The sequence below is a fragment of the Carya illinoinensis genome, chromosome 5 (assembly GCF_018687715.1).
Source record: "Carya illinoinensis cultivar Pawnee chromosome 5, C.illinoinensisPawnee_v1, whole genome shotgun sequence".
Classification (NCBI taxonomy): Eukaryota; Viridiplantae; Streptophyta; class Magnoliopsida; order Fagales; family Juglandaceae; genus Carya; species Carya illinoinensis.
The window spans coordinates 12,825,166-12,844,445 of NC_056756.1; the positions used below are offsets into that span (position 1 = coordinate 12,825,166).

Consider the following 19,280-nt stretch of genomic DNA (forward strand, 5'->3'; position numbering starts at 1 on the left):
ATGGGACCTGTGGACCTGTGGTCCATTTAAACACGATGATGAGGATGGAGTAGTACTTTTCACACTTCTGGAACACTCGCCCTGGAGTATCTCTCTCAAAGCACAACGAGAAGGTACATTTTTTAATATGTATTTTTCCAGCTTCAGTTCAGATAACTTGCTTGCAGTTCTAGTTCTAAGTTGTTTTGTTTCAATCCATCTAGAATAGTTGTATTTTCCCTTTCCTTAGATCTGTTATCTCTTTGCGAGTTTTTCCCGATCGATCTATTGTAACTTCCTGTGTTTTTTCCTAATTTTGTCCGGTTTCTGATGTCTATTGCTTTTTTCGAACTTTTCATCATCAAAATTTATTTTGGATGGGTTGATCCAACTTTAAACTTTGATTTTTATCTACACCTTGAGACCGATCTTCATTTGCACCATTTGGACTCCAATCCTTAACATCATCGGCAATCAGCCTCCTAAACATCTGCAATTCCTCCAGGTCAGGTTCTTACTCCAAAAAAGATTTCAATGTAAGATGATATAAATTGCTAATATAAAATTTAATTGCTTATTATCACTTTTTTGGGGCTATGTCTTGGATTTGACCGTGGCTTTCTGCCTCTGTCCCAACATCATGAATCTTACTTGTGCAGATGTTGTTGCATGTGTGCGTGTAAGCGAGAGAGAAGATGGAGGAGATAAGAGCAAATTATATTGATTTCAGCCATGAGCATCCGTTGGTCTTCAAAGAAGATCTGGAAAATGATGGCGACAAGGAAACTGTTTGCTCGAGGTGCGAAGAACCAGTGTTGGGTCCCAACTACAAATGCTCCGAATGCAACTTCCTACTTCATAAATCATGCAATGAACTACCCTGTGAAACACACCGCCACCCTTTGCACCCAAACCACACCTTTTTCTCAGAGCGCCATCAGAATTTAATAGATGTGATACCTGCCGCGAGTATTGCAGTAGACGCTTATTTTACCATTGTGAGGAGTGCAATTTTGACCTCGACATCAGATGCGTTTCCCGCTGGCGAAGTAGCATCGATGAATGTCACCGACATGACTTCTTCCCCATCTTCAACCAGATCCAATTCACTTGCGATGCCTGTGGGGAGGAAACCAAGGACATCGCTTACCTATGTAGCCTCTGTCGATTCACGGTTCACCGCCAATGTGTTGATTATCCACGCACCATCAGTACAACTGTACATAATCACTCTCTCACTCTCACATGTTCTCTTCATCAAATGGTAGAGGAGAAGGATGACATATCATGTGAACTTTGCCGTAGAAAGGTAAAAACAAAGTACGGAGTTTATTATTGTCAAGATTGCAGGTATGCTGCCCACTTGCAATGCGCAGAAATATATCAAGGTGAGATCAACGGGGACCTGACTGCAACCACACAGTCGGTGCCTTGCGAGTCTGATTTGGTCTCGGAGATCGAACATTTTAGTCATCATGAACATAAATTAATCATCAGTAGAAAGGAGCTCCAGGATGATAAGATTTGCGAGGGATGTATGCTTTCAATCACGCCCCCGTTTTACAGCTGTGAGCAATGTAACTTCTTTCTGCACGGTCGCTGTATTATACTTCCTTCCAAGAAGCAACAGCCCTTTTTTCACAAGCACCCACTCACCCTTCTCTCACAGGCACCTTCCCCAAGTGGCATATTCCGATGTGTTGCTTGTTGGCGTTTACAACATGGCTTCTGTTACAGATGTGACTTGTGCGATCATTCTGAAATGGACGTCCAATGCTCTTCTCTGCGGAAAACCCTCAAGCATGAAGGTCACCAACACTCCCTCTTCATTGCTTTAAATCGTGATGGAATAATATGCAATGGTTGTTATGATGAGAATCCTTGCCATTGCTTATTTGTATGCACCGAATGCGAGTTCGGCTTGTGTTTTACATGCGCAACTCTTCCATATAGAGTAAGGTATGAGTATGATGCACATCTCTTCTTGACACTCACGTATACGGTTGAAGACAATTCTGGAGAATATTATTGTTTTATTTGCGAGGAAACTAGAGACTCAAGGAAGTGGTTCTATTATTGCAAGGGATGCGACTTTGCTGCGCATCCCGATTGTGTTATTGGCAAGTATTCGCGCATCAAGTTTGGAAGAAACTTCACATGTCAGGAATATCATCGACATCATCCTCTCGCTATTGTCCAGAAGAATGAGTACTCTTCTCCGTGTGACTCTTGTGGCACCACTTTTGATGGCTTGGCCGTGGCATGTACTCAATGCAAATTCAATTCCCACTTGAAAGTTAAATCTCCATGGTGGTGGGACTCGGAGGAATTCAAATATTCCCAGATGATATTTAAATATCCATGGTTAAGGGAGCAGGAGTGGGAGCGGGAGCGGATCTGTGGGAATGATGATGAAAAATAAAGATTCAGTACTTTTAATTAATATATGATTGAAGCGGAAGAACCAATTTATAAAGAAAATAGACATGTTATATGAGGATATGATGATGTGATATGGAATTTTTGATGTAATGTAGAATGGGCGGACATGATCATTTATTGTTGTTTATATTTATGTGAATTGAAGCATTTAATTAAGCGTGAAAATGAAATAGTTGAGAAGGAAACAAGCATTAACTAAAAAAGGAAATTCTAGAATGGTCAAAGGAGAGGCAACACCAATTGTTGGTGTTGCATTTAGTTGGAACAATCTGTAAACGAGAGCATAAATTGTATTTTATATATATTTTAGTACTTTTGGTTTATTAATTTGTGTATTAATTAATACGGGACGGGACTCACTGCAATTTAAAATGTTCAAAATACCAATAAATCGCATACAATTATTTAAGATTTTTTACTCAGAATGTATGGAGAAGATCATATGGTCGAAGTGACATATTTTTTTATGATTTTGGATTTTCCAGAAATGAAAGCTGATAGGAATAATAATAACAACAATGAATAATAAATTTAGATTATCAACTGATCACCGGAGGAACATGACAATTAACAACTATAAAGAAAAGTGGTAGTGTGTGTATATATATATATATATATATATTTATATATCTAATATCATGAGCTAATTAAGCTGGTTGATAGTACTTATTATATATATCTTTTTTCTTTAATTTGTAAATTGATAGTATTAATTTGTCTACTTCTTTGTGGAATAATCCATTAAATGTCGAATGACTTCACATCCTAAACTGCCTTGTTTCGTCATGAATTTTATTCCTACTCATTTTCCATTTGATTAACCTTTTTCTATATTCTGAAATTACAAAAAAAACAAAAAAAAAAAAACAAAAACAAAACAAGAAAACACTTTATACGGCCTAGAATTTTGAAAAAGTTAAAAGTTCGCTAAAAACAGAGGAAAACGACAAAGTACAAATAAAAACAATTGTAATTTGTTATCCTTTAATTAGGAGTATTGCTATATCTATAAACATATATGATTTTATTTAATTTATTAGATTTATTTTATAATAAAAATAATTTTATAATATGATAAATCACATCAAGCTATATTAGTTTATAAGAATATTTTTATATAATCTTTTTGTAACTAAAATATATTTCCTAATTAATAGATATTTTAAACTTTGTATTCCAATTGTAAAAGATCTCGAAGTTCAAAAAATGTACAGCCTATTTGCATTTGGATTGAGAGATGGATATTTTACATGAAATATAAGGCATGTTGATTCCAATTTTTGGACATTGCAATTATCAATGGTGGGAGGCCCAAAAATGGAGAACTAAGTGAATAATAAGGTCTCATTGGATTACACAAATCATCTCTTTTTTAAAAAAAAAAAAATTATATAAAATATAATAAATAATTGAATTTTTTTAAATTTTAAAATAAAATTATATTTAAAAAATATTTTATTCAACTTTTAACTCATTTCATTTTTTTTTGTATAGCTTAAAAGAAGTAAATGAGATTAATATTTATGCACTTTGCGTACGTTTACAAGAGGTTGCATTTGCTTTTGGGGTTCTTAATAATGCTATTTAACAAAATAGAAATGAAAATTGCAAGACATATTAGATTTGAAAAATTCTTTCTGCCGACATTTCAATCTTGGCTTCGTCCCCGGAGCTACTGTTGTTGTTTGCCAACTTGGGTCTTGCCATTGATGTCACCTGTCAGATAACACCACCTACATTATTTACATAAAGATGTTGCTACAGGTACTGTTAGATAAAAATAATTTTTTAATACTTTTAAAAATTTTTAAAAAATATAAAAAAATTATAATAATATTAAAAAAAATTCTTAATCATTAAGGAAAAGAAAAAAATTAAAAAAAAATTTGGGCCAGTAGTGGCCTTAGTGTTTTCCTTTACATAAAGGACGCTGCTAGCAGACCGGCTGAACTTTACCGCTCAGCGTGCCCGCTTGACGTGGCATGTCACATGGCATGCCACGTGATTCACATTTTTTTTTATTAAAAAATAAAAAACAAAATCATTGTGCAGAAAATATACAAACAAATTCTTTTACTTTCTGTGTTATCATCGTCTTTAATCTCAGAGATCATTCTGAATTTTCATGTTTTCAGAGGCTTTTATTTGCAAAAACTTGTAGAAAATCATGAGAGTTGATCCACTGCTGTTTGGCTGCACAAAGATTGGATCTTTTTTTTCTTTGCTTTGGTCGAGTATAGGTCTCCCACAACTCTCTCACTTTGTAACACGGCATCGCAACAAAAGAAAAACAAAGAGATTGTACAACAAATAAGTAGATGAGAATATCTTCCCATCGGTTGATCTGCTATCTCTTTAATAACAACTATCTAATAACTATTTTCTATTTATTGCCACATAACTCTTCTATTTTACATCTCATGTACCTGCTTATAGTTAATGCTGTGAAAAGAGCTACCTTGTTTCTCTCCTCTGCCTTCCCATAAAAAATCTCATTTCCCTCTCTCAACTATAATCCGTCATCCTCCTCCACCCCTACAGGGCAAAGACGCAGCCAGCCAAAAGAGAAAGCTGTCTATCCCACAAGAACTCATATTCGACCATGAGTCCCAAGGGCTCAACTCCCAAGAAGTCTCTACCAAGGTCAGAGAGGACTTTGGAGTGTCATGCCTAGGTATGGGGAGGCTTTCGCCATTGGGGTTGCTTCTAGCATGACTTTGTAGGGAATTGGGAGTGTCATGTGCAAGATTTATATATTCTAAGATTATATCAAATATTATTATTTTAGAAGATGTAAATCTAATATATTATATTTTAAAAATATGGGATTTATAATGAAAGGAAAAACCTTGAGGGCCAGTCAGGTGTGAAGATTAATTTCACTCCAGCCAATCAACAAATGCTACGTAGGCATACTAAAAAGAACTGATCTGGACCTGTATACACTGAAACCTCTCCCTCTCCCTTTCCCATCTGCCCTCAAGACTTGAAACCTCTCTATCTCCTTCTTTCTCTTCTTCTCCCTCCCCCATCTGCACTCAAGACACCGACAAAAGTCTAAAAAAAACGTGATCCAGCAAGGGATACTTCAACTTTGCCTCTGTGACTTTGCCTCTGTATGTTACAAACGCAAAGTTAAATAACAGAAACCCGATTGATTTCCTCTGCAATGTAACAACAAACATATGAATAAACCACACCATAAACTTATTGGATGTCATGTCAGATTCAAGGGTCCCAAGTGCAATGACACAAAGTAAAATGCAATTCAATTATCTGCACCATCATATTAACAACCAAGTTTAATGTTAGCCGCATTAAAGTAAATAGCTTACATCATACTGGTTCAAGTCCTTCTCCGGTAACTCCGCAAAGAAATGGTTGGCCTTTACGATACACTTTGTCCCAACTTGCCCAAAATTTTGGCCACCTTTACCCCTTATTCTTCCTTTGTTTTTTTATGGTGGTGAAGTTTGGTTGTGAGGTTTTGTGTTATGGGGCTCTTGGGGTGGTAGACTTTTACCATTTTCAGCAGTTTTGTTGGTGGATGCCTTCTGCATTGGTTCATGGAGTTCTGCAAGTGGGTTTTGACCACAAGGTGTTGCTCTGAACTCTCTTTCATCTGCCTTAGAGCATCCTCATTGGCTTGGCCAAATGAGGTGCTTGGCTAAATTTGGAAGAATTTACTTAAAAAGTCATCACATCGGATTGGGCAAGTTTAAAAAATTATGGACTTCTGCTACAGTCCATGGCCAAAGATGGAAGTCGAATTTCATTCACCAAATAATAAACAAATATTATCTCTACAGGAAATTCAGAAGTGGAAAGTGAGAAGTGGACAACGCGGGAAGGAAAAACCCATTCCCTCCATTTCAATATCGTCCCCCCTTTCTCCCTAAACTTTTTCTCTTCTCTCTCGATTCACATACACTGAAGGCTGACCACAACCCACGGCTGCGCCCGGTCACTCCCACGGTTGCACACGTCCAGTCCCACGGCTGCGCCTCTCCATTCTCTCTCTCTCACTCCCACGGTTGATCTGTAAGTTTTCTCATGGCTTTTACAGTTTATGCTCTCGATTTTTCTGTGATCCATGTCTATCGTTTTTACCGTTTATGCTCTCGGATGTAGTAGATGTTTGCAATTAGGGTTTTTAATTTTGGGATTAACAGTTAGGATTGCTGCTTGTAGAATTTACACTTTTATAGAATTTACAAGTACCAAGAGAAAGCATCATTAAAATCTAATTTAATCCACAATCCATGTTTTTGTGGTTCTCAAAACTGAAAACCCAACAGAAAATTGAAGCAAAAATTCACAAGAATACCTTGCGATTCTTAAGCTTCAGGCCCATATCCATAGAATTCTCTTGTAGGATTTTTATGTCTGAACTTATGGAACTAATTTTAGCCTGGGAAATAAAATGTCAATGAACAACTCCATTAAAAAGTGAAAGAAAAAAATATGCTGCTAAAAGAATCAATCCACAACAAGGTAATAGAGAGATAGTATTTCATTTAAAATGAACATTTCATGACTTCTTAGTTAAATATCCCAAAGCTGAACCAAAATCACTATCATTGTTCACAAAAGTTGGTAGGAAAAATATGACCACACTTTTTTAAACACCTCTTAAGCAACAACGAAATGAAGCTAGTGCCTATGATCAGTGTTTAAAATTTCACAGCATATAGATGGTCCACTTACAAAATCATCCAGACTTTCTACATTGATCTTTTGTAGTAATCTTTAGTTACTTCCTATATATAAGATCCAGGGGTATGGGATCCAAGAGGTGCTATTTAAATATTTACAATACCAAGAAACTAATGAGGGAATTAACCGAGAGAAAAAGCTAGATCATGCACTGGTTTGCACTTGGACTTCATAGACATAGTATCGTTGTAGAGGGAAGTCAGGCCATGTCCTCACTGATCAGACTGGATTACAACATCAGGAATTAACCTAGAGAAAAAGCCAGATCATGCACTGGTCTGCACTTGGACTTCATAGACATTGTATGGTTGTAAAGGGAAGTTAGGCCTTGTCCTCATTGATCAGACTGTGGATTACAACATCTAAATAACCATCAAGATGAACCCCTCGAATAATATAATTTGTTGCTTGTTACATTATCCGCCTATTTACATTTGAAATGCATTTTGGGTATAACTTAAAACTAGTCTTTGACCCAAACCACACAGCTTTAATTATAAAAGCTACTGCTAAAGAAAGAAAACCACACAACTCCAACAAGGTTTGATTGCTTCTATTATTTGATGCATGCTCTGTTTTCGTTCTGCCTTCAAGATGAGGAAACTGAAAAAATATAACAAACACTTGGAAGCTGCAAACATGATGAAAAGCATAATATATTTGGTTATAATAGAACCTGTTTTGGAGATAACCAGTTTTAGATTTAAGGTTGGAATTCCTCTAGAAAATTAAAGATCAAGTATTAAGTATCATACTTTTTGTGAATCATACTTTTTTTTTATAAGTAATCAAGATTGTATTAATTAAAGAAAGAAGAGACTATCATACTGTTCTCAATCAAAACACCTCTCAATCAAAGTAGCTCATTTATTTCTTGTTAGAGCTGCTGAAAAATTACAGAGCCAGCAGAGTGATAGTGATCCAATTTGCATTTTCATTGTTAATAGTCAACCTTGTAACTTTTCAGATGTTGTGTTGTGTGTGTTGGCATACTGTTTTGACTGTCTTTCATGCTTACTTGCTGACTGTTGATTTTATTACTTGGTGACTGTTTTATCTAAGATGGATTCACACTGCCAATACGATCCATTTTTCACCACACTATTGCAAAGTGGTGGAGAATGTATTATTAACCCCCCATGGCTCGTGTTTTGCATGATAATGTGTTTCCTAAGGTTGAAGTGACACAACCCGAAGGGCAAGTAAGGGCACGAACTAAACTATCCCAACGGGGTGTGTCCTTCACCGTGGAGGAAGACAACCTCCTTGTATCAGGGTGGCTCAATATTAGTATAGACGCTATTAGAGGGACAGATCAAAAGTCCACCCAATTGTGGATAAGAATCCATGATTACTTCAATACTTATAAAAATGCTAATTGGCCTGAACATTTTGTGGGGTCGTTGACTAATCGATGGTCAACTATCCAAAAAGCCACAAATAAGTTTTGTGGTTTCTTGGCCCAATTCGAGTCAATGCATCCAAGCGGTACCAATGAACAAGACAAGGTATGTTTCTAATTATCATAAATTTGGATTGTAACATGTACTAATATTTTTATGATTGGTGTTTAGATTGACAAGGCAAAGGCATTGTACCGATCGACACAAAAAAACAACTATAATTTGGATCATTGTTGGAATTTATTGAGGCACTAACCAAAGTGGCAAGTGCATATGGATAATTTGCCAACAAAGAGAAAGACAACTTGCTCTACTGTTCCAGCTGCCAATGCCATAGATGTAGAGGAAAATGAGAACATGTCTACCAATTTGGAGAGGCCACTAGGCAAGAAATCTGAAAAAGAAAGGGGAAGGAAAAAGAAATGCTTGTAATAGTCAATTTGATGGAAAGTTAAGTAACATGGAAAGTGATAGGAGGATAATGATGATTGAGCGACGGGAGGCGACAATGAAGGCTGATAGGGATAGGGCTGAGATAATCTCACTTAAGAAGAAGAAGATGGAGATGGAAATCATGATGTTGAATCTTAATAACATGAATGCAGTGCAGCGAGAATACTTCAAGTCAATTCAACTTGAAATCCTAGAGAAACATAGGAATGAACTGAATGAAATGTAGTAGCTGGAGGAGGGAGAAGTGCACTGAAGAATTGTTGTTTTGCACACCTGGTAATACCATGGTTTTTTGTTGCTGTTTTTTGTTAATAAACTGAATAGTTGATGGTTTTGCACACCTGAAAACAATTACTAGTTGCTGTTTTTGGTAAAAAAACACAGATTAATATTGCTCTGTCTCTCTATTTTGCAGTTGGTACTGATTTATGAAATGGAAGACTATTTTTTGGATGGAAGTCTACTTTTTGGAACTTCATGACAGCTTGGAACCCACTGACTGATTTTTTGGATGTATATTGAAACCTTGTAACTGCTGTTATATGTTAATAGGGGTTTATATTTGAACTGCTGTATATGATAACTAGGTGCAGATTTATGTATTTCCTCTTGGTGTTTATGTAAGTGTTTTTTGTAATTAAGATGGTGTTTGAATATTTGATTTCCACTAGGTGTTTATGTAAGTGTTTTGTAATTAAGATGGTGGAGGAAGTGTATATTTCCTCTAGGTGTTTATGTATATGTTTTGTAATTAAGAAGGTTAAGAATGCAGTGCAGATTTCCTATTTCTGTTCATGTAGATGTAAGTGCAGTGCATATTTTCTTCATATTGATTTATGTAACCTTAAGTTGCTGTTTTCTTGATATTGATTTATGTAACTGCAGTGCAGACTTTCTTGATATTGATTTATATAAGTGCAGTTTTTTATTTTTGCATGACTTCTCATATGTTGCTAGATATTTCGTTAAGATATTTAGTAAAAAAATTAGTTGATAGAATTTTGTTAGGATTAAATGAGCTTTGAAAATGTGTTTTTTTAATATTAATTTAATTATAATATAATATTGCTTAATATTAAATTGGTAGAATTATAAAATGTGAGAAAACAAAAATTTTTTAAAAAAAATATTATTTTAATGATATTTTATTATTATATATAGAATAGATGGCTAATTCAATGTGAGACTTGAATTTAGATAGAATAGGCAAATGTATTTTCAAGTTGATATTGGCTAAATTTGGATATGCATTTGGCCAAGTCAATGTTAATGCTTTTACACGCATGTTGGATTCGCTAATTTTGCATATTGAAATTGATTCACAAAAGCACAATTACTCATTGAAAAGATAGAAGCTTCACCAAATGGCACACAAACGCACTGCCTTGTTTTAATTCTTTTATATTTCTCACACAAATGGCACACAAATTGCTTTAGTTCTGGCACAAATTGCTTGAGTGCATATGGGAAAGGGTAACGAAGAGAAATGAGAGGGAAAGGTTTTGGTGTATGCATGTCTAGATCATTTTTTTATTTTTGGATGCCTACGTGGTGTTTATTGAGTACTGCTACATTTATAAAAAAAAAAAAAAAATTAAACAAGATAATTATATAAATAGACGTGATTTTGTCTAATTTATTAAATCTACTTTATAAGAAAAGTAATTTTATAATTTGACGAATAATCTGTTAGATTTATTTTATAAAAAAAAATAACTTTATAATTTGACAAATCACATCACGCCATATAAATTTTTAGAACTGTTTTTATATAATCTCTTTTGTGACTAAAATATTTCCTTTAATTAATAGATATTTTAAACTTTGTCTTCCAATTGTATAGTGTAAAACATCTATAAGTTCAGAAAATGTACAGCCTATTTGCATTTGGATTGAGAGATGGATTTTTTACATGAAATAAACGGTGTTGATTCCAATTTTCGGACATTGCAATTGTCAATGGTCGAAGGCCCAAAAATAGAGAATAAGTGAACAATAAGGTTTCGTTTGGTAACATTAACCATTGTATTTCATTTTTTTAAAAAAATTATATAAAATATAATAAATAATTTAATTTTTTTAAAATTTAAAATAAAATTATATTCTAAAAAATTTTATTTAAAGTTTAATTTATTTTATCTGCGTAACCAAACGAGACTTAAATAAAGTAAATGAGATTAATATTTATGCGCTTTACTTAAGTTTACAAGAGGTTACTTTGCTATTGGGGTTCTTAATAATGCTATTTTAAAAAAGAGAAATAAAAATTGCAATTCGGCCCACCGACATTTCAATCCTTGCTTCGGGCCCGGAGCTACTGTTTTTGTTTGCCAACTGTTTTCTGAAAGCGTCACGTGCTCTTGAGTATGTTGTGATGACTTTGCCTCCCGTTAAAATGGGTCTTGCCATTGATGCCAGCTGTCAATAATACCATCTACATTACTTACATGATCAATAATATTTGTATTTACATGATGAATGATATTTATAATTTTAAGAATATAGATTTCATGCATTTTTTTAAAAATATATATATAAATGAGATATATATATAAATTATATTTTTTTAATAGTGATGTCTATTCTTTTTTAAAAGAAATGCCCAATATTTGTACTTTTTAAATCTAGAATATTGTATTTAAAAAATATGGGATATATTATTAAAATGTTAGTATGGAGTATTAAAAAATATGAGATATATTATTAAATTGTATAATGAGCAGAAGAATTTAATTAATTTAAAAAAATTAAAAAATAAAAGAAAAAAGGAAAGATATATGTGTGTTGCATGCAATGCATGGGCAGCAAAGCTCTATCGATCGATAAAATCTCTGGCGTGCCATGGAAGTTGAAAGGAAGGCCGAAGCCCGAAATCACTGCTGCCACCAGACAACAGGAATCTCAACAGATGATGTTTCATTTGAATCTCTTAACTATAATAATTGATTAAATGAATGAGTAGGGTCGTGGGTGACAGGTGGTAGGATAATGTGTGGATGTCAGATATCCCACGTGATGGATTTTTGTCATTTGCACACGTTTCGCCATCCAATTGGTTTTCATTTCTTTTTATTTATTTTTAACAACACATTTTACCCGCGCTCATTATAATATGTGGATGTCATATATTTCTCTTTCTTTTAGATATGATAGTTGACTTTCACCTACTTGCGACTGCCAACGAAGCTATTACTATTTTCACATCTCACGCGCTTTTTAACAATGAAGATAAAAAAATAGTTTGGATTGAGAAATAAGACGAGGAAGTTTAGATAAAAAATAAAAATAAAATAAAATATTATTAAAATATAATTTTTTATATTATTATTATTTTAAAATTTTAAAAAAATTGAATTAGAATTTGAAAAAATTAAATTATTTATTATATTTTATGTAAAAAATTTTAAAAATATAATAATAAGATATGATGAAATATTTTTTAAATTTCATATATTTATTGACAACAAGCTTTTTTTATTTTTATTGTTGATAATATAATATTTAGTTTATAACAAAAATTAAAGTTAATTTTTTGTATACAAAAAATCACTTCCTAACATTTTAATGATGTGAAAGGTCAACTTATAAGTAAGAATAATATTTTTATTTAAAAAACTCTATACCACATATTATTCATGTGATATAATTTAATTTTAAAGATAATTTTTAAAATTTAAATTTTTATAAATTAAATTATGCAACATAGATAGTGTGATTAAAATTTGATCATTATGTTATTGTACCGTTAACCTTCCATTAAATATATAGCCTCATTGATAAAATGTCACGTGTGAAAAACAAAATTAATAACATCATTTTAGGAACTAATAATCAAACAATAAATAAAAGTTAAAATGATAAAGAAGCATAATGGTCTATTTGCATACTTAAAATATTTTAGTATATTTGGCAATAGTTATAAAATTATTTGAGTTAAGATTTTAGGAAGTGAGGGAGAAAAAGTATAATAAAAATATTATAAAGTTAAAAAATTATTTAAATCTAATTTTTGTTTTAAAACATAAGAAAATATTCTTATTTGTTATGTTTTGGTTTAGATTTTAGAAAAATTATATTGATTAAATAATGATTATATAAAAAATATTAAAAATTGAAAATTGAAAATTGAAAAATATATTATATTTGATTCATGTTTAGGAATAAAATATATGAGAGTATCTAAGAATACTTGAAAGAACAATGCTACATACAATCCACATTTTGGGATTGTAATACAGGCATATGTTATTTTATCTTTAAAGTTTTTTAAAATTACTAAAATATTTCTCATAAAATAATATTTTTTCTGTTTTAATAAAAAACATGCACATGCAGTCCTTATTTAGAGACTGTAAATAGAATTTCTCTACTTAAAAATGGTTGAGTTGTCAAATAGCCTATATTTTATTAGTAAGGTAATCTGACTATTTCGCTATTATTCAATACTATTAAAAAAATTATTTATTATTTATTATTATTATTTATTAAATTTTGACTATTATTTGTAAATCATCTTAATTATCAAAACATCCAAACGTAGCTAAGATGAGATTATTCCATCTAATAAGTTGAGATGATATAAAAATTATAATAATTAGATTAAATAAGAGATTTATTTGTATCCAAACAACTCCTAAAATGTTGATAAATATGATTTTTCTTTCCAGCGTCATCTCTCATTCACTTTCTAACCGAACCATTGGACCGTGCTTTCAAGCGCTAATGTTTGAGAGTCTCGTTAATGAATATCCAGACAGACAGCACGTATAATTGATTGGCAGTCATTATAATATATAAAATCAAAATCAAACCACCCTTTGCCTGTCCACCGTTATGAGTTCCATTATCGAGGAATCAACAGGCAACCGCCCACCTCCGTCGAGACTCACTGCAAACAATAAGTGACACCACTGAACCGCACGACGCCGTTTGTTACATCCGCTGCAATATCAATCAACGTCCTCTCTTTCATATTGGACCTAAGCAACAGTGAACCGAGGAGCTCGGTTTTTTTTCCGTATACAAGACCAAAATGTTTACGGTCAACCCGGCCGGTCCTCCCAAGTCTGACATCTCCGGCGGGGTACTCAGGACATCTCCTGCTTTCTTCGGTGAAAGCAGCATAGCCCCTATTCGGAGGACTCAGTTACCGGTATTTGGTTCTCGGGTCAACAGGAACGGGCTAATCCGGGCCGTGATCAGCAGTGGCGACAAGACTTTGGAGGCTGGTAGTACCCTGGAAGGCAAAGAGAGTAATGGGTCTTTGTTGTCTTCGGGAGGAGGGATCGAAGTAAGGGCGGTGGTGACTGTGAGGAAGAAGATGAAGGAGACGATCACTGAGAAAATAGAGGATCAGTGGGAGTTCTTTGTCAACGGATTTGGCCAGGGCATCGTCATTCAGCTTATAAGCGAAGAGATTGATCCCGGTTTGTCTCTTAGTCTTAGACTCTTATTTCATTTAAGTTGAAGGCTTTTTTTCGTTCGGCTAGGGATCAACCGATCATAAGATGTTGTGCTTTCTTTCATGGGTATATATGATCTTTTATGCAGTAAAGTGAAAGAGTATGACCTGGCCTTTAGATTTGACTGAACGATGGCTAATATGATGGTTTAAGAAAAGTAGAAATGGAAGAAGGTTAGCTGTCTGAACTGGGTCCTTAGTAGGATTTTGATTCAGTTGTCTAATCTTTTAATTAACTAATGATATACTTAATTGCGTATTAATACGGAATTTTCACACTTTATACTATTCCATCGTTCTATCAAAGCTTTTTTCATTGGCTTTTATTGAGAGGGGAAATTATTGCTAGTTGTATACAGAGAGTCTGGTTATCCGTTGTTTCTCCTTTTCACCAAAAGTAAGCATATGGATGTTATCCGTCATTCCTCTTTTTTCTCTGTACAGAATGAGTTGCTTTCCGTCAGTAGCTATCATCTTTTCAAAATAAGGGATGTTTAATCTGCCTTTTTTACAGTTACCAATTCAGGAAAGAGTGTCCAGTCCTCTGTACGGGGCTGGTTGACGAGGCCATTGAACAATTCACAAATTGTTGAATATGCTGCTAATTTCACTGTCCCGAATGACTTTGGGTGTCCTGGGGCCATTCTCGTTACAAATCTTCATGGCAAGGAGTTCTACTTATTGGAGATTGTCATTCATGGTTTTGATGGAGGCCCCATCTTCTTCCCAGCTAATACGTGGATCCATTCACGGAAAGATAATTCTGAAAGTAGAATTATTTTCAAAAATCAAGTGAGAACTTTCAAAAATCAAGGAGTTTTCAGTCGATGGTTTTGCTTAACCAATGCTCATTGTCACATTGTTGTGAACAGGCATACTTACCGTCACAAACACCTCCTGGCATTAAAGATCTTCGCAACGAAGATTTATTGAGCATCCGAGGAAATGGGAAAGGCGAGAGAAAGCCCCATGATAGGATTTATGATTATGATCTGTATAATGATTTGGGTAATCCAGACAAGGACAAAGATCTTGCTAGGCCAGTTCTTGGTTGCGAAGAGAGGCCTTATCCCAGGCGCTGTAGAACTGGCCGACCTCCAACAAAATCAGGTATGCTGTTCTTGAAAGTGTCAGTGTAATTCTTTGAAATATCTTTTCTCCATATAGCTAATATTAATTATGTGTTTTGACTTGGATGGAAATGAAATAGATCCATTTTCTGAGACTAGAATCGAAAAGCCCCATCCAGTGTATGTTCCACGGGATGAAACTTTTGAGGAGATTAAGCAGGATACTTTCTCCACTGGAAGGTTGAAAGCTCTGCTTCACAATCTTATACCATCCATTGCTGCTACTTTGTCAAGTTCAGACATATCTTTTAAGTGCTTTTCTGATATCGACAAGCTATATAGTGATGGTGTTATCTTGAAAGATGATGAGAATAAAGATGTAATTGAGAATCTATTGCTGGGAAGGATGATGAAACAGGTTTTGAGCGTGGGCCAAAGGTTGTTGAAGTATGAAACGCCAGCCATTATAAAACGTTAGTGTGCACGTTCTCCTATCTTTCCAGTTTTATAAAAGAATTTATTCTTGAGGCTCATATCTTACAATTAATTATGTTACAGATGCTCTGTCAGATTTCATTCCACATCTAATCATCTACTCAAAAAGAAAGTGTTGTCGGTTCTAAAGCTCATTCTTTCTTGCAACTTATGAGGTTACTGTTTTCAGGAGATAGATTTGCTTGGCTGCGAGACAATGAGTTCTCACGTCAGACTTTAGCTGGACTCAATCCGGTGAACATTGAGATTTTGAAGGTAATACTAACACAGTTTATTATCAATTATTTTGTTGAATTCACGTTCATCTGTCATGAATAGGGAGTCCTTGAGTTGATCATATTCGCAGGAATTTCCAATTCTCAGCGAGCTAGACCCTGCTGTCTATGGTCCTCCAGAGTCAGCTCTCACGAAGGAATTGATAGAGCAAGAACTCAATGGACTGAGTGTAGAAAAGGTATCAATATCTGCTTGCATTATGATATATGGTTTTGTATCCTCTCTTGCTTGGTATACCTTGATTAATTTGGTAAAATTCATATGAGGCATGCCTGTTAGTTTTGACTCCGAAGAAAAGGGATACTTAGATTTTCATTTGCAACTTCTGTTTTCTGTTTGGCAAAGTGCTTAATTTTATCCCCAACCACATCCCCTTTGGCGCACTTCAAATGTGATATGAATGAAAATGTTTTTTGTCAACCTGGTGAAATATCTATCCTGTAAATTCACGTCTTTATATTTGTAGTGTTTTACCAAACTTTTTCTGTATCATCCGGCTATCACATTTTGTTTGTCATTATTTTACTCAAATCCTTGAAAGACAACCAAATACAGTTGCAGAAGTCCGAAAGGTATAAACTGCAGAGGCATTTACATACTTTCTAAGTATCTCTGCATCTTCGGCCTCTCTAACTCTGCCTATTTGACATTTGATGATACAGGCTATTGAGGAAAAGAGACTGTTTATACTTGATTACCATGACATACTTTTACCATTCATCAAGAAGATTAACTCCTTGCCTGGAAGGAAATCTTATGCTTCTAGGACAATTTTTTTCTATACCAAGACTGGTTTTCTGAGGCCTATAGCTATCGAGCTTTCACTTCCTCCAGCACCTTCCTCACCTCAAAATAAACGTGTTTACACTCATGGGCATGATGCTACTACCCATTGGACTTGGAAGCTAGCCAAAGCTCATGTTTGCTCAAATGATGCTGGTGTCCATCAACTAGTGAATCACTGGTAAAAAGATGAAATATACTATCTTTTAGACTATATCACATTGAACTACCTTTTATCACATTAAGATTATGTAGGAGCCTAGAATAGAACTGAAGTTGAGACCACATTATCTGGATTAGAAGCCTTTTTTAGAACAAAGAAAATGGTTCATTTCACGCAGGCCAAGTTACATGCCTTATAAAGGTAAGACAAGGCTACTAATTTTTTGATAATTTATTCAGGTTGAGGACTCATGCTTGCATGGAACCTTATATAATTGCAACTCATAGGCAGCTCAGCACAATGCACCCCATTTACAAGCTGCTTCACCCCCATATGCGCTACACCTTAGAAATTAATGCACTCGCGCGGCAAAGTTTGATAAATGGAGGGGGAATAATTGAGGCTTGTTTCAGTCCAGGAAATTATGCCATGGAGCTTAGCTCTGCAGCCTACAAGAGTTTGTGGCGATTTGACATGGAGGCATTGCCAGCGGATCTTCTTAGGAGGTATGGTTCTCATGTGGTAAATGCATTCAAAACTAAATTTGTTGACTGTCTTTAAACACCATTCCCTCTAGTGTCCTAGTCTGTAGGCTTTATCATCATTTCTGAACCTTTTCTACCCTGGGATCGCTACTGGTGCTCCACTCTGGTATAGAGAGGACAGCATAATCAATACTTGTCTTCTTTTTGTTTTTCAGAGGCATGGCGGTGGAGGATCCTTCGATGCCATGTGGTGTGAGACTTGTAATTGAAGACTACCCTTATGCTGCAGATGGCCTCCTCATATGGTCCGCAACTCAAGAATGGGTGGAAAATTATGTGAACCATTTCTACACCGAGCCAAATTCTGTCACATCTGATCTTGAGCTGCAAACCTGGTGGAATGAAATCAAGAACAAGGGTCACCATGACAAAAGGAATGAACCCTGGTGGCCTAAATTGAATACCAAGGAGGACTTATCCCGCATTCTTACCTCAATGATTTGGATTGCTTCAGGTCAGCATGCAGCTATCAACTTTGGGCAGTATCCTTTTGGAGGATATGTCCCTAACCGTCCTACCCTTACGAGAAGACTCATTCCACAAGAACATGATCCTGATTATGAGAAGTTTATTCATAACCCTCAGCAAATTTTCCTGTCTTCTGTGGCAACTCAACTTCAAGCAACCAAAATAATGGCAGTTCAAGACACCCTGTCGACTCACTCGCCAGATGAAGAGTACTTGGGTCAGGTGAATCAGCTACACAGCCATTGGATCAATGACAATGAAGTTTTAAAATTGTTCAAGAAATTCTCTGCTAGATTAGAGGAGATAGAGGAGATAATAAATGCAAGAAACAAAGACAATCATCTCAGAAATAGAAGTGGTGCAGGTATTCCTCCCTACGAGCTGCTTCTTCCATCATCAGGTCCTGGAGTCACAGGTCGTGGAATCCCGAATAGCATTTCCATCTGATGGATTTAGCTGATACGAAGTTTTTGTAGGGTTCTCATGTCACTGTAGTTGGCGGAATACTTGGTGCTTACCACTGCCTTGTCAGAAAAACAAAAGCCTTATAATGTCGGCGTCCCTTACAGACACTATCCACATTCAGCAATAGCCCCATTCTATATAGTAGTGTTTTGGTAAGTTCTGCAGGGTCCGTACTTGTACTGAAGATGACGTACAAATACATTTGTATAAAAGAAAATTTCAGACTACCAACTCCCCAGTTTGAGAATTTCTGCCCTTTTTATTTTTTATTTTTTTATAGAGAATTACAAGATTCATCTCATCATAATTTTCGTCTACCATAAATTAATAGAAGACACGGATTACCTTGTACCTTGTAAGGCTTAGTCCACATGGTCATTAGTGTATTGGTATAGAAAAAGTATATTAATGTTCACATTCTCCTGATATTATAGGATACGGTTTACAAAAGAACATCTATATTAGCTTATAAATATAAATTCTCTTATAATTCAAATCTGATCGTATCAATAATATAAAGAGCTTTATCTTCTCTTCCGATTTGCAAGTAGAACTCCTTTA

General features: G+C 34.7%; 2 protein-coding genes across 4 annotated transcripts; both read left to right on the forward strand.

Moving 5' to 3' along the window:
* On the forward strand, positions 1 to 2,586 carry LOC122311642. 3 transcript variants are annotated; one of them, XM_043126264.1, is made up of 2 exons: positions 1 to 113; positions 639 to 2,586. In XM_043126264.1, the coding sequence occupies exon 2, from the start codon at positions 1,241 to 1,243 to the stop codon at positions 2,399 to 2,401; it is 1,161 nt and encodes a 386-aa protein (XP_042982198.1). In that variant the 5' UTR covers positions 1 to 113; positions 639 to 1,240; the 3' UTR covers positions 2,402 to 2,586. The 3 variants fall into 3 exon arrangements, with proteins under 3 accessions (XP_042982198.1, XP_042982197.1, XP_042982196.1); XM_043126263.1 differs by having other exon boundaries at positions 51 to 515; XM_043126262.1 differs by having other exon boundaries at positions 51 to 484.
* An 11,192-nt stretch (positions 2,587 to 13,778) lies between these two features.
* Positions 13,779 to 19,026, forward strand: LOC122309741 (lipoxygenase 6, chloroplastic). The gene is made up of 9 exons (XM_043123351.1): positions 13,779 to 14,419; positions 14,969 to 15,246; positions 15,327 to 15,564; positions 15,665 to 15,997; positions 16,189 to 16,274; positions 16,366 to 16,473; positions 16,958 to 17,259; positions 17,481 to 17,747; positions 17,942 to 19,026. Exons 1-9 carry the CDS (start codon positions 14,026 to 14,028, stop codon positions 18,699 to 18,701), a joined length of 2,766 nt encoding a protein of 921 aa, XP_042979285.1. The 5' UTR covers positions 13,779 to 14,025; the 3' UTR covers positions 18,702 to 19,026.
* Positions 19,027 to 19,280: the final 254 nt, after the last annotated feature.